This window comes from Heterodontus francisci, chromosome 2, assembly GCF_036365525.1.
Source record: "Heterodontus francisci isolate sHetFra1 chromosome 2, sHetFra1.hap1, whole genome shotgun sequence".
Taxonomy (NCBI): Eukaryota; Metazoa; Chordata; class Chondrichthyes; order Heterodontiformes; family Heterodontidae; genus Heterodontus; species Heterodontus francisci.
The window spans coordinates 220,828,470-220,842,240 of NC_090372.1; the positions used below are offsets into that span (position 1 = coordinate 220,828,470).

General features: G+C 44.7%; 1 protein-coding gene across 2 annotated transcripts in view; it reads right to left on the bottom strand.

The window, feature by feature from the left end:
- Window positions 1-13,771, bottom strand: part of ppp1r16a (protein phosphatase 1, regulatory subunit 16A) — a 185,123-nt gene that overhangs the window by 47,645 nt on the left and 123,707 nt on the right. For both annotated transcript variants that reach the window (XM_068016127.1, XM_068016117.1), the window contains 2 exons: window positions 12,604-12,729; window positions 12,355-12,430 (listed from right to left, as the gene is read on the bottom strand). In XM_068016127.1, coding sequence (XP_067872228.1) covers window positions 12,355-12,430; window positions 12,604-12,729 — 202 coding nt within the window. The remainder of the gene's footprint in view (window positions 1-12,354; window positions 12,431-12,603; window positions 12,730-13,771) is intronic.

The window sequence follows — 13,771 nt, forward strand, 5'->3', positions numbered from 1 at the left end:
ACAGTGCATCTTGTAGATGGTACACACTGCTGCCACTGTACATCTGTGATGGAGGGAGTGAATATTTGTGGATGGGGTGCCAATCAAGTGGGCTGCTTTGTCCTGGATGGGGTCTAGCTTCTTGAGTGTTGTTGGAGCTGCACCCATCCAGGCTAGCGGAGAGTCAGGTGAGTTACTTGCCTCTGACCTGCTCTTGTAGCCACAGCATTTATCTGGCTACTCCAGTTCAGTTTCTGGTCAATGGTGACTCACAGAATGCATGTGGTGTTGGATTCAGACATGGTAATGCTGTTCAACATCAGGGGAGATGGTTTGATTCTCTCCTGTTTGAGATGGTCATTGCCTGGCACTTGTGTGGCACAGATGTTACTTTTCACTTATCAGCCCAAGCCTGAATGTTGTCCAGGTCTTACTGCATATGGATATGGGCTGCTTCAGTACCCAAGGTCTTGCACTGAACGTTGTGCAATCGACAGTGAACATCCCCACTTCTGCCCTTACGGAGGGAAGGCTACTGACGAAGAAGCTGAAGATGGTTCAGCCAAGGACACTGCATTGCATCTTTCACCACCTCAGGAGGTCCCAAAGAGCTTGACAGCCATTTAAGTACTTCCAAAAAGTAACAACTGTTGTAATGTTTGTGTTGCCTGCCCGATGCCAGGGTTAAGGGTATCTCCTCAGGGCTGGAGAGGAACTTGGAGTGGGAGGGGAAGAATCCAGTTGTCATGCGCCACGTAGGTACCAACAACATAGGCAAGACTGAGAAAGGGGGAGGGTTCAGATTAGGGGAAATTTAGAGAGTTAACAAAAAGGACATGGCAATTATGCACAGTAGTGATCCGGGTAATCATAACCAGAGGGTGATAGGAAGGGAGAGAGCGTACAAACATAACAGTACGCCAGTAAATAGTGTCAGAATGGGGAAAACTGGTTAAAAGACAGAATTAAAGGCTCTTTATCGATCAATTTGTTCCAAGACAGGTGAATTGATGGCAAAAATAGAAATAAATGAATATGACATAATAGCCATTATAAAGACTTGGTTGCAAGATGACAAAGGTTGGGAACTGAATATTCAAGGGGATTTGACATTTTGAAAGGATCAGAAGAAATGTAAAGGAGGTGGGGGAGGATCTGTTAATAAAGGATGAGATCAGAAGTGAGAAATAATCTTGTCTCAAAAGATCGAGATATAGAATCAGTTTGGGTGGAGATAAGAAATAGCAAGGGAAAGAAGTCCCTGGTGGGAGTAGTTTATAGGGCCCCTAACAGCTTGCAGGACTATATCTCCAACACAGAAGTCCTTGAAGCGGCCAACATCCCCAGCTTATACACACTACTGAGTCAGCGGCGCTTGAGATGGCTTGGCCATGTGAGCCGCATGGAAGATGGCAGGATCCCCAAAGACACATTGTACAGCGAGCTCGCCACTGGTATCAGACCCACCGGCCGTCCATGTCTCCGTTATAAAGACGTCTGCAAACGCGACATGAAATCGTGTGACATTGATCACAAGTCGTGGGAGTCAGTTGCCAGCATTCGCCAGAGCTGGCGGGCAGCCATAAAGACAGGGCTAAATTGTGGCGAGTCAAAGAGACTTAGTAGTTGGCAGGAAAAAAGACAGAGGCGCAAGGGGAGAGCCAACTGTGCAACAGCCCCAACAAACAAATTTCTCTGCAGCACCTGTGGAAGAGCCTGTTACTCCAGAATTGGCCTTTATAGCCACTCCAGGCGCTGCTTCACAAACCACTGACCACCTCCAGGCGCGTATCCATTGTCTCTCGAGATAAGGAGGCCCAAAAGAACAGCTTGCAGTTTACACTGTAGTAGAGTATAAATCAAGAAATAATGGGGCTTGTAAGAAAGGTACTGCAATAATCATGGGCGATTTTAATCTTCATATAGATTGGACAAATCAACTTGGCAAAGGTAGCACTGAGGACAAGTTCATAGAGTGCATTCGGGACAGTTTCGTAGAACAATACACTGTGGAACAAACTATTTTGGACTTGGTAATGTGCAATGAGACAGGATTAATGATGATCTGATAGTAAAGAATTCTCTAGGGAAGAGAGATCATAACATGACGAATTGAGAAACCTAGGTCTGAAACTAGTGTCTTAAACTTAAATAAAGGCAACTACAAGGGTATGAAGACAGAGTTGTCTAAAGCAGAATGGGATAACAGTTTAAAAGGTAAGACAGTACAGAAACAGTTGCAAACATTTAAAGGAAATATTTCATAACTGAACAGAGATATATTCCACTGAGAAAGAAAGACTCTATGAGAAGGATGCACCATCCATGGCTAACTAAGGAAATTAAGGATGGTATCAAATTGAAAAAAAAAGGCCTATAATGCTGCAAAGATTAATGGAAGGCCAGAAGATTGGGAAAATTTGAGAAACCAGTAAAGGATGACTAAAAAAAAGAAGTTAGAGTATGAGAGTAAGCTAGTATGAAACATGAAAAGAGTCAGCAAGACCATCGACAAATGTATAAAAAGGAAGAGAGCAGCTAAACTGAATGTTGACCCTTAGAGGATGAAACTGGGGAATTAATGGGAAACAAGGAAATGGCAAAGACTTGGAATAAATATTTTGTATGTCTTCACAGTAGAAGACAAAAAGCATCCCAAGAATAGTAGAAAGTCAAGAAGCAAAAGGGAGGAGAAACTTAAAACAATCACTAGAGAAAAAGTACTAGGAAAACTAATGGGACTAAAGGCTGACAAGTCCCCTGGACCTGATGGCCTGCATGCTAGGGTCTTAAAATAAGCGCTGCAGAGATAGTGGATGCATTTCATTGTAATTTTCCAAAATTCTCTAGATTCTGGAAAGGTCCCAGCGGACTGGAAAACCACAAATGTAACACCTCTATTCAAGAAAGGTGGGAGATAGAAAGCAGGAAACTATAGACCAGTTAGACCAACATCTGTCATTGGGGAAATGCAGGAATCCATCATTAAGGAAATAGCAGCAGGATATTTAGGAAATCATAATACAACGAGCTTGGAAATTGTGTTCGACAATTTTTTTTTATTTATTCATTCAGGGGATGTGGGTGTTGCTGGCTAGGACAGCATTTATTGCCCATCCTTAATTGCGCTTGAGAAGGTGGTGGTGAGCCGCCTTCTTGAACCACTGCAGTCCTTGGGGTGAAGGTACACCAACAGTGCTGTTCGGAAGGGAGTTTCAGGATTTTGACCCAGCAACAGTGAAGGAACAGCGATGTAGTTCCAAGTCAGGATGGTGTGTGGTTTGGCGGGAACTTGCAGATGGTGTTCTTATGGACAAAAGAGCTGAACTCCAGAGGTGAGGTAAGAGTGACTGCCCTTGACATCAAGGCAGCATTTGACCAAGTATGGCATCAAAACTGGAGTCAATGGGAATTGGGGAAAAATCTCCGCTGGTTGGAGTCATAACTAGCACAAAGGAAGACAGTTGTGGTTATTGGAGGTCAATCATCTCAGTCCCAGAACATCACTGCAGGAGTTCCTCAGGGTAGTGTCCTAGGCCCAACCATCTTCAACTGCTTCATCAATGACCTTCCCTCCATCATAAGGTCAGAAGTGGGAATGTTCTCTAATGATTGTACAATGTTCAACACCATTCACGACTCCTTAGATACTGAAGCAGCTCATGTCCATATGCAACAAGTCCTGGATAACATCCAGGCTTGGGCTGATAAGCAGCAAGCAACATTCCCGCCACACAAGTGACGGGCAATGACCATCTCAACCAAGAGAGAATCTAACCATCTCCCCATGACGTCCAATCGCATTATCATCGCTGAATCCCCCACTATCAACATCCTGGGGGTCACCATTGATCAGAAACTGAACTGGACCAGCCACACAAACGCTGTGGCTACAACAGCAGGTCAGAAGCTGGAAATTCTGCGGTGAGTAACTCACCTGCGGACTCACCAATGCCTGTCCACCATCTACAAGGCACAAGTCAGGAGTGTGATGGAATACTCTCCACTTGCCTGGAGGAGGGCAGCTCCAACAACACTCAAGATGCTCGACACTATCCAGGACAAAGCAGCCTGCTTGATTGACATCCCATCCACCACCTTCAATATTCACTCTTTTCACCACCGATGCACAGTCTTCTTCTTTGGCCTCCTAGTCTCGAGCGACAATGGGTATGCGCCTGGAGGTGGTCAGTGGTTTGTGAAGCAGCGCCTGGAGTGGCTATAAAGGCCAATTCTAGGGTGACAGACTCTTCCACAGGCGCTGCAGATAAAATTGGTTGTCGGGGCTGTTACACAATTGGCTCTCTCCTTGTGCTTCTGTCTTTTTTCCTGCCAACTGTTAAGTCTCTTCGACTCACCACTCTTTAGCCCCGCCTTTATAGCTGTCTGCCAGCTCTGGCGATCACTGGCAACTGACTCCTATGACTTGTGGTCAATGTCACAGGACCTCATGTCGCGTTTGCAGACGTCTTTAAAGCAGAGACATGGACGGCCAGTGGGTCTGATACCAGTGACGAGCTCGCTGTACAAAGAGTCCTTGGGGATCCTGCCATCTTCAATGCGGCTCACATGGCCAACCCATCTCATGCGCCGCTGGCTCAGTAGGGTATATATGCTGGGGGTGTTGGCTGCCTCGAGAACTTCTGCATTGGAGATACAGTCCTGCCACCTGATGCCAAGGATTCTTCGGAGGCAGTGAAGATGGAATAAATCGAGACACTGCTCTTGGCTGACATACGTTGTCCAGGCCTCCCTGCCGTAGAGCAAGGTACTGAGGACACAGGCTTGAAACACTCTGACTTTTGTGTTCCGTGTCAGTGCGCCATTTTCCCACACCCACGCCCTCCAAGGATGCCTTTCCCATGCACTTGTTGATTTCTGCATCGAGAGACAGGTTACTGGTGATAGTTGAGTCTAGGTAGGTGAACTCTTGAACCACTTCCAGAGCGTGGTTGCCGATTTGATGGATGGAGCATTTCTGACACCTGTCCCATGACGTTAATTTTTTTGAGGCTGATGGTTAGGTCAAATTCGTTGCAGGCAGCCGCAATCCTGTCGATGAGTCTCTGCAGACACTCTTCTGTGCGGGATGTTAATGCAGCATCGTCAGCAAAGAGGAGTATCCTGATGAGGACTTTCCGTACTTTGGACTTTGCTCTCAGACGGGCAAGGTTGAGCAACCTGCCATCTGATCTTGTGTGGAGGAAATTTCCTTCTGAAGACTTGAACGCATGTGAGAGCAGCAGTGAGAAGATCCCAAACAGTGTGGGTGCGAGAACACAGCCCTGTTTCACGCCACACAGGATAGGACAGGGGTCTGATGAGGCACCGTTATGATGAATTGTGCCTTTCATATGGCCATGTAATGAGGTGATGATACTTAGTAGCTTTCTAGTAGTCTGAAGAGACCACATCTGCTGACGAGTTCAAAGGCTTTGGTGAGATCTATGAAAGCAACATAGAGGGGCATCTGTTGTTCACGGCATTTCCCCTGTAACTGGTGAAGGGAGAACAGCATGTCAATGGTGGATCTCTCTGCTTGAAAGCCACACTGTGCCTCAGGGTAGACGCGCTCAGTCAGCTTCTGGAGTCTATTTAAAACGACTCGAGCGAAAACTTTCCCCACTATGCTGAGCAGGGAGATTCCACGGTAGTTGTTGCAGTCACCGCGGTCACCCTTGTTCTGAGAGTGTGATGATATTGGCATCGTACATGTCCTGTGGTACTGCTCCCTCATCCCAGCATAGGCAAAGCAGTTCGTAAAGTGCTGAAAGTATAGCAGGCTTGGCACTCTTGATTATTTCAGGGGTAATGCCGTCCTGTCCAGGGGCTTTTCCGCTGGCTAGAGAATCAATGGCATCACTGAGTTCGGATTTTGTTGGCTGTTCGTCCAGCTCATCCATGACTGGCAGAGACTGGGCTGCATTGAGGGCAGTCTCAGTGACAGCATTCTCGCTGCAGTACAGTTCTAGGTAGTGCGCTACCCAGCGGTCCATTTGTTTGCGTTGGTCAGTGATTGTGTCCCCTGATTTAGATTTGAGGGGGGCGATCTTCTTGATGGTTGGCCCAAAAGCTCTCTTAATGCCAAGATACATTCCTCTGATGTTCCCCGTGTCGGGGGCCAGCTGAATACGACTGCATAGGTGTTGCCAGTAGTCATCTGCGCAGCACCTGGCTGTTCTTTGTGCAGCGCTTCTGGCTACTTTAAGTGCTACGGATGTTAACTCACTGGGGGCTTTCTTGTAGTTCAAAAGTGCAATGCGCTGTACACAAGTTAGATCTACAAGATGCACTGCAGCAGCTCACTGAGGCTCCTTCAAGAGCACCTTCCAAACCCATGACCTTTACCACTTAGAAGGACAAGGGCACCAGATGCATGGGAACACCACCACCTGCAAGTTCCTCTACAAGTCACACACCATCCTGACTTGGAACTATATTGCCATTCCTTCACTGTCACTGGGTCAAAATCCTGGAACTCCCTCCCCAACATCACTGTTGGTGTACTTTCACCCCAAGGACTGCAGCAGCTCAAGGCGGTAGCTCACCACCACCTTCTCAAGAGCAATTAGGGATGGGCAATAAATGCTGGCCTGGCCAGTGACGCCCACAAACCCCGAATGAATAAAAAAAAATTATGAGAGTTGTTTGAGGATGCAACAAGCAGGGTGGATAAGGGGGGGACCAGTAGATATAGTGTATTTGGATTTCCAAAAGGTATTCAGTAAAGTGCCACATAAAAGATTACTACACAAGAGATCATGGTGTTGGGGGTAGTATATTAGCACGGATAGAGGACTGGCTAACAGGAAAGAGAGAGTCCGGATAAATGGGGCCTTTTCATGTTGGCAAATTGTAACTAGTGGAGTGCCACAGGATCAGTGCTGGGGCCTCAACTATTTACAATCTATATTAATAACCTGGATGAAGGGACAGAGTGTTTTGTAACCAAATTTGCAGACGATACAAAGATAGGCAGGAAAGCAAGTTGTGAGGAGGACACAGAGTCTGCAAAGTGATATAAATAGATTAAGTGGGCAAAAATTTGGCAGATGGAGAAAAATGTGGAAAATGTGAGGTTAATCACTGGTAAGAAAAATAGGAAAGTAAAATATTGTTTAAATATAGAGAGACTGCAGAATGTTGAGAGATAGAGGGATCTGGGTGTCCTCGTACATGAATCACAATAAGTTAGCATGCAGGTACAGCAAGTAATTAGGAAGGCAAATTGTATGCTGGCTTTTATTGCAGGGGGGATGGAGTATAAAAGTAGCGACGAATTGCTACAACTGTGCAGGGCATTGGTGAGACCGCACCTAGAGTACTGCTTATACTTTTGGTCTCCTTATTTAAGAAGGGATATACTTGCATAGGAGGCAGTTCAGAGGAGGCTCACTAGATTGATTCCTGGGATGAAAAGAATGTCTTAAGAGGAAAGGTTGAGCAGGTTTGCCTTATACTCATTGGAGTTTAGAAGGAGAGGGGATCTTATTAAACATGTTAGATTCTGAGAGGGCTTGACAGAGTAGATACTGAGAGGATGTTTCCCTTTGTGGGGCAATCTAGGACCACTGCGACAGTGCAGCGCTCCCTCAGAACTGTGGGCTTGGTTAGGTGAAGCAGCAAATACCCACCTTAGTGTAGTTGTTTAATCAATGGTCCATTACCAAATTGGACAGGACCAGTGATTGGGCCAGTATTATGGGATGGCTGTAACCCCTGTGCAGCGACCAGTGATTGGAATGGTATTATGGGATGACTAATCCAATTGGTTGGGCTGGCTGTTTAATGTATGGGGTCCAGCAATGATCTGGGCTGTGAACTCTCTTGCAAGTTGTTGGCCTTTACTGGTTTGCAAGGTTACAAACTGTACCAGTTTTGATCCTTTTGACACTTTTGAAACCCACCTGGGGCATTCTAACACCTGCTAATCCTTCATTCGTGTCCTGCCTCATCATCACCTGTCAGTCATGACTGGTTAGCTACTAGATGTGCCCCTGGCATGGTCGGATGTGAAGGGGCTAAAGTGGCAGGTGGTTTTCTGTGAGGAGTACAGTACTGTGCGCTGGAAACCATCAACTCATATCCATGACAATATGCATGAGCACATAGCAAGGATTGGAGAGCCGAGGGTAAAAGGGTTAGGTATGCGAAGGGCAGGAGGCAACATGCTGAGCATGCAAGGCTCTGACTACAGACTGGAGGAATCGGGTTTTTTCAAGTTAACATTCGTGAGAGGCCAAGGTATGTCACAATAGTTGATGCTCATGAGGATGCCTCTGTTCTAGTGTAAGTGTGTAAACCACCCAAGGGGGCTTCAAGTACACTGTTCCCAGGGGATTTGTACCAAATCCCTGGAAATATCTGATGAGTCTCCTCTTTGCGAGTATATAGACATATAGCTTCCGAATGCTATGTTACTGTGTTATCTTACTCCAGTGTTCGAGCCTTCATTGGTTGGAAGGACAGGCATTTAGTCACAAGCTATCCAGCAGTACAATACTGCCTGAACCAACATTCAATGTGGTTTCGCCTCGTCAGCTGATGTGACAGGGTAATGTTATTAGGGGACAGGATTATGCCAGTTTCCAGACAGTAAGTGAAATGAATCTGTTAAAACAGAATTGTTAGTCTGACAGCTTTTCCTGCCTGCGAAAGACAGGTACCAATATAAGCTCTAGGGAGACTACATAGGGATACTCCCTCATCTCCCAACACATCATTGTGACCTAGCTCCCCTTACAACGACTTTGTAATTTTTTTCTCGTGTGTCCATAAATCAGGAGTTCAAGTTGTAAGGAATCGCAGCCATAGAACATCCCACCACTCTGTAGTGTAGCATTTCCATGTCAGGTCTCTGAGTGGGAAGCTATGAGGTACAACTAGACTACATGAACATGGCAGACATGTTGGGACAAGTTTAGCTTGACTAGAGAATTAGGGTGACATTGTTCAGTGATCGGGAGAAGGGCATATGGAGTATGTACCTTGATGTCCATAAAAATCTCTGAAAGTACTGCACGAGGATCTGCTTCACAAATTGAGGCCTGGGCAACAATTGCTCAAATAAGCAAAAGTTAGATGTAACAGGACCTCGGTTACCATTGGCGATTTGGGGAAAAAAAAAAGAGGGTGCTCCAGAGGTTTACGCAGTGACCTTTCCTGCTCCTGGTGTACATAAATGACCTGGAATTACAATCTCTAATCAAAAACACCACCAAGTTAGGAGAGACTAAATTCAGAGGAGTAAGCAGAACTGCCAACACGAAGAATACGGATTCATCACTGTAAAAATAATGTTACAAAATTACATATATGCTGAAATGTGAGGCCCATGTTGATACCGTAGGAATACGATAATATAACGTTGATAATAGTCAGAACATGATAATGGACATTTCTTGCAGAAACTGCTGAATTGGCAATTCACTCAGTCATCACACGAGAACTGGAGAAAAAACTTCAATGGCAGCAAGTAACATTTCCTTATTTGATAATAACTTAAAATGCGTTGATATGAAAGCGGACGAGCTCAGAAGGGAGAGAGGAGAATGACAAGGTGTCAATGCAAAATAGCTCACTACTCAGTGCTGAGATCATCTGCCAGCAACATCACCATACAAGACAATCACTTCGGCTCTCTGGGAACAAAGGCCTGATCATCCCACATTCTGTACCATACACAGGAACGGCGGAGAATGAGAGAGAGAGAATGGGGAACAGTGTGAACCTGATCCGAGTCACCAGCAGTGGCTGCGGAGCTTCCACGGTGTATTACAACAAAAAGCAAGGAGTGATGTCACAGGACAGCAGGTGGGTGATTAGTTGTTGAGTATTAAGGTTTCTTTTTCTAAAATAGGGCAGTGGTTTAAACTAGGATCGGGAAACTATAAAGTACTGTATCAAATTTAAAGCTTAACTTGCTAAACTAATTAATACAACTACAAATAATCGTTACATAGTCAGGCAAAAGGAGGAGCCCAGAGCAGAGCAACACCAACTGTGAATTTGAATCAAACTGGAGGGAAAATGGACTGATTTTAAAGAGAAGATAGTTCGGGTACAGTTGAGGTATTTTTCCCACGAGGGACAAAGGTAGGATAAACAAGGCAAGAGCCCCCAGGATGATAAAAGAGATAGAGAGTAAGATGAAGCAGAAAAAGGGTGTGTATGACAGATGGCAGGTTGATAATACAAGTGAGAACCAGGCTGAATATAGAAAGTTCAGAGGGGAAGTGACCAGTTCTAGGGGAGATGGGACCTGTAGCACCTGAACAGTACCAGGACCAATGCCCTTTTGGAGCCGTTTGCTAGTGCTATAGGGAGGGTTTAAACTAGCTTGGCAGGAGAATGTGAACTAGGAGGTAACAGAGAAAAAAAACAAGGTGCACAGAGAATTGGGAGAGACAGAGAGCACTAGAGTGAGGAATAATAAGGTAATAGGTGGGGTCAGAGTAAGAGGGAATGCAATAAGGTCTAAATTAGGTTTACAGTGCATGTATGTGAACTCACAAATGTGGTAAATAAGGTTGGTGAGCTGAAGGTGCAGATAACCAAGTAGGGGCATGATGTGGCGATAACAGAGACCTGGCTCAAAAAAGGGCAGGACTGGGTACTAAATATTCCTGGATACAAGATATTCAGGAAGGATAGGGAAGGAAAGAAAGGAGGAGGGGTGGCAGTATCGATTAAAGATAATATTACAGTGCTGGAGAGGATGTCATAGAGGTGAAGGACAGAATCTATTTGGTTACAGAAAAGAAACAATGGAAGTACCATTACACTACTGGGTGTATTCTATAGGCCTCCAACTAATAGGGAAAAATAGAGGAACTAACTTGCAAGGAAATTACAGAGAGGTGAAAAAGATATAGAACAGTTATAATGTTAATTATATAGACTGGGAGAGTAATAGTGTGAAGGACAGAGAGCGGGTCGGGGAGGGGGTTGGGGAAGTGAGTAGAAAAGAGTTTCTAAACTGTGTTCAGGAGAATTTTCTAGATCAGTATGTTTCCAGACCAATAAGAAAAGAGGGATTGCTGGATCTGGTTCTACAGAATGAGGTGAGACAAGTGGAACAAGTGTCAGCTGGGGAACATTGAGGGAACAGTCATCATAGTACCTTAAGGTTTAGGTTAACTATGGAAAGGGACAAGGAGCAATCCAGAGTAAAAATAATTAATTAGTGGAGGGCCAATTTCAATGGGGTGAGAATTGATCTGGCCCAGGAAAAACTGGAATCGAAGCGCGGTAGTCAAAACTGTAATCGATCAATGGACTGATTTTAAAGAGAAGATAGTTCGGGTACAGTTGAGGTATTTTTCCCACGAGGGACAAAGGTAGGATAAACAAGGCAAGAGCCCCCAGGGTGATAAAAGAGATAGAGAGTAAGATGAAGCAGAAAAAGGGTGTGTATGACAGATGGCAGGTTGATAATACAAGATAATACCAGGCTGAATATAGAAAGTTCAGATGGGAAGTGAAAAAAGAAATAAGAAAATCAAAGAGAGAGTGAGAAGAGACTGGCAGCTAACATAAGAGGGAATCCAAATGCTTTCTATAGTCATATAGATAGAAAAAAAGAGGAATAGGGCTGATTAGGGACCAAAAAGGGCATTTACACACAGAGTCAGGGGGCATGGCTGAAGTACTAAATGATACTTTACATTTGTCTTTACCAAGGAAGATGCTGCCAAAGTCATAGCAAAGGAGGAGGTAGCTGAGACACTGGATGGCTAAAAAATTGATAAAGAGGAGATACTAGAAAAGCTAGGATGGGGACGTCATTGGTAAGGCCAGCATTTGTTGCCCGTCCCTAATTGCCCGTAATAATGTAGTGATTTGTTAAGCCATTTCAGAGGGCAGTTAAGAGTCAACCACATTGCTGTGGGTCTGGAGTCACATGTAGGCCTGACCAGGTAAGAACGGCAGATTTCCTTCCCTAAAGGGCAGTGAACCATATGGGTTTTGGTGACAATTGATAGTTTCCTGGCACCTGAGACTAGCTTTCAACTATCATGGTGGTATTTGAACCAACATCCTCAGAGCATCAACCTAGGCTTCTAGATTACTAATTCACTGACGTGACCATCTGGACATCCTTGGTGCAGGAGAGCTTTGTTCTGTACTGAGATCTTGCTAGGAAGTGTCTAAGGAGTTAGATATAGCTCTTGGGTCTAAAGGGATCAAAGGGTATGGGGCGAAAGTGGGAACAGGTTACTGACTTGGATGATCAGCCATGATCATAATGAATGGTGGAGCAGGCTCGAAGGGCCGAATGGCCTACTCCTGCTTCTATTTTCTATGTTTCTAAGTATGTATGACAGGCTGCCAGCTGTAAAGATAATGTGATAGGCACTCAGAAGTGCCCCATACCTATTGGAGTCTCGTCCAAGAAGGATCTGGCATTTAGACTGCCTCCGTGGCCCACCAGCAGTTCCACCATATGAACCTGTAACAGTCAGAGGTGTTTGTTACTACAACTGGATACTTACATTGCGGACACTCCTTCCCCACACCCGATTCTGCCAATACAGGGCAAACCTCCCCCAAACCTGATCCCCCAGTAAATAGCGCTGTACAGAAGTAATGTTAATCTGTTTCCCTGTCGTTAAATGCACTGACCTGTCCCCAACATGCTGCGGCATGCAGCGGTTCCCAGCCATCAGCGTCCTTCAAATTCACTTTAGCTTTGTGACCCAGTAGCAGTTCAGCAGCTTCCGTATACCCATTTGCTGCAGCAATATGGAGCTGATCAACAGGAGAAAAATAGCAACTTACATGTGGTCATCCATCTTAGTCTTGTGAAATATTACGTCTGAGCAAGTTTCCTTTAATAAAGCCTTAATTGCTGTTTTTATTCATACACACAACTGTATGGCAATCTGCTATATATTATAAATATTTATAATAAGAACTGGCCATTAATTGAACACTCTAATCACTGGGGGCCTTTTCTCTGTAATTTGTTCAAAGCACTTTATGAAAACCTTTCATATGAAAACTTGAAATTTAATTTCTAACACCCCCGCCCCACTAGCACCATTAGCTGAAATTTTAATGTCCAAAAAGTCAGCATTTATAAAAAGTTAAAAAAAAATCAAAAATTCAAATTCAACTTACAAAAGCAGAGAAGTTATGCCGAACCTTTATAAAACTCTGGTTAGGCCACAACTGGGGTATTGCGCCCAGTTCAGGTCACCACACTTTAGGAAGATCATGAGGGTCCTCAACAGGGTGAAGAGCAGATTTACCTGAATGATTCCAGGAATGAGGGATTTTAGTTACGAGGTTAGGTTGGAGAATCTGGGTTTATTCTCCCTGGAACAAAGGAAATTGAGCAGAGATTTGATAGAGGTGTACAAGATTATGACAGGCTTAGATAAATTAGACAAAGAAAAGCTGGTTTCATCAGCTGATGGTACCAGGACTAGGGGACACAGATTGAAGGTTTTGGGCAAGAGATGCAGGGGCAATGTGAGGAAGAATTTTTTTTTTTTTACGCAGCGAGTGGTAATGACCTAAACATTGCCCACGAGGGTGGCAAAAGCTGAGACAACGAAGCAACTGATGGAAATAAACTGGCAATAATACAGCGATCGGGCGGGGAGCAGGACTGACTGGATTGCTCTATCAAGGGCCAGCACAGATTGGATGAGCTGAATGACCTCCTTCTGTGTCGTAAATGACTGTACGGGCATAAATTTCACAATACCATGATTACATTTACCTACTGCAGTGTTTTTTTATGCGTTGTTTTTTGACAAACAGCTTATGAATGTGTTTACATGAA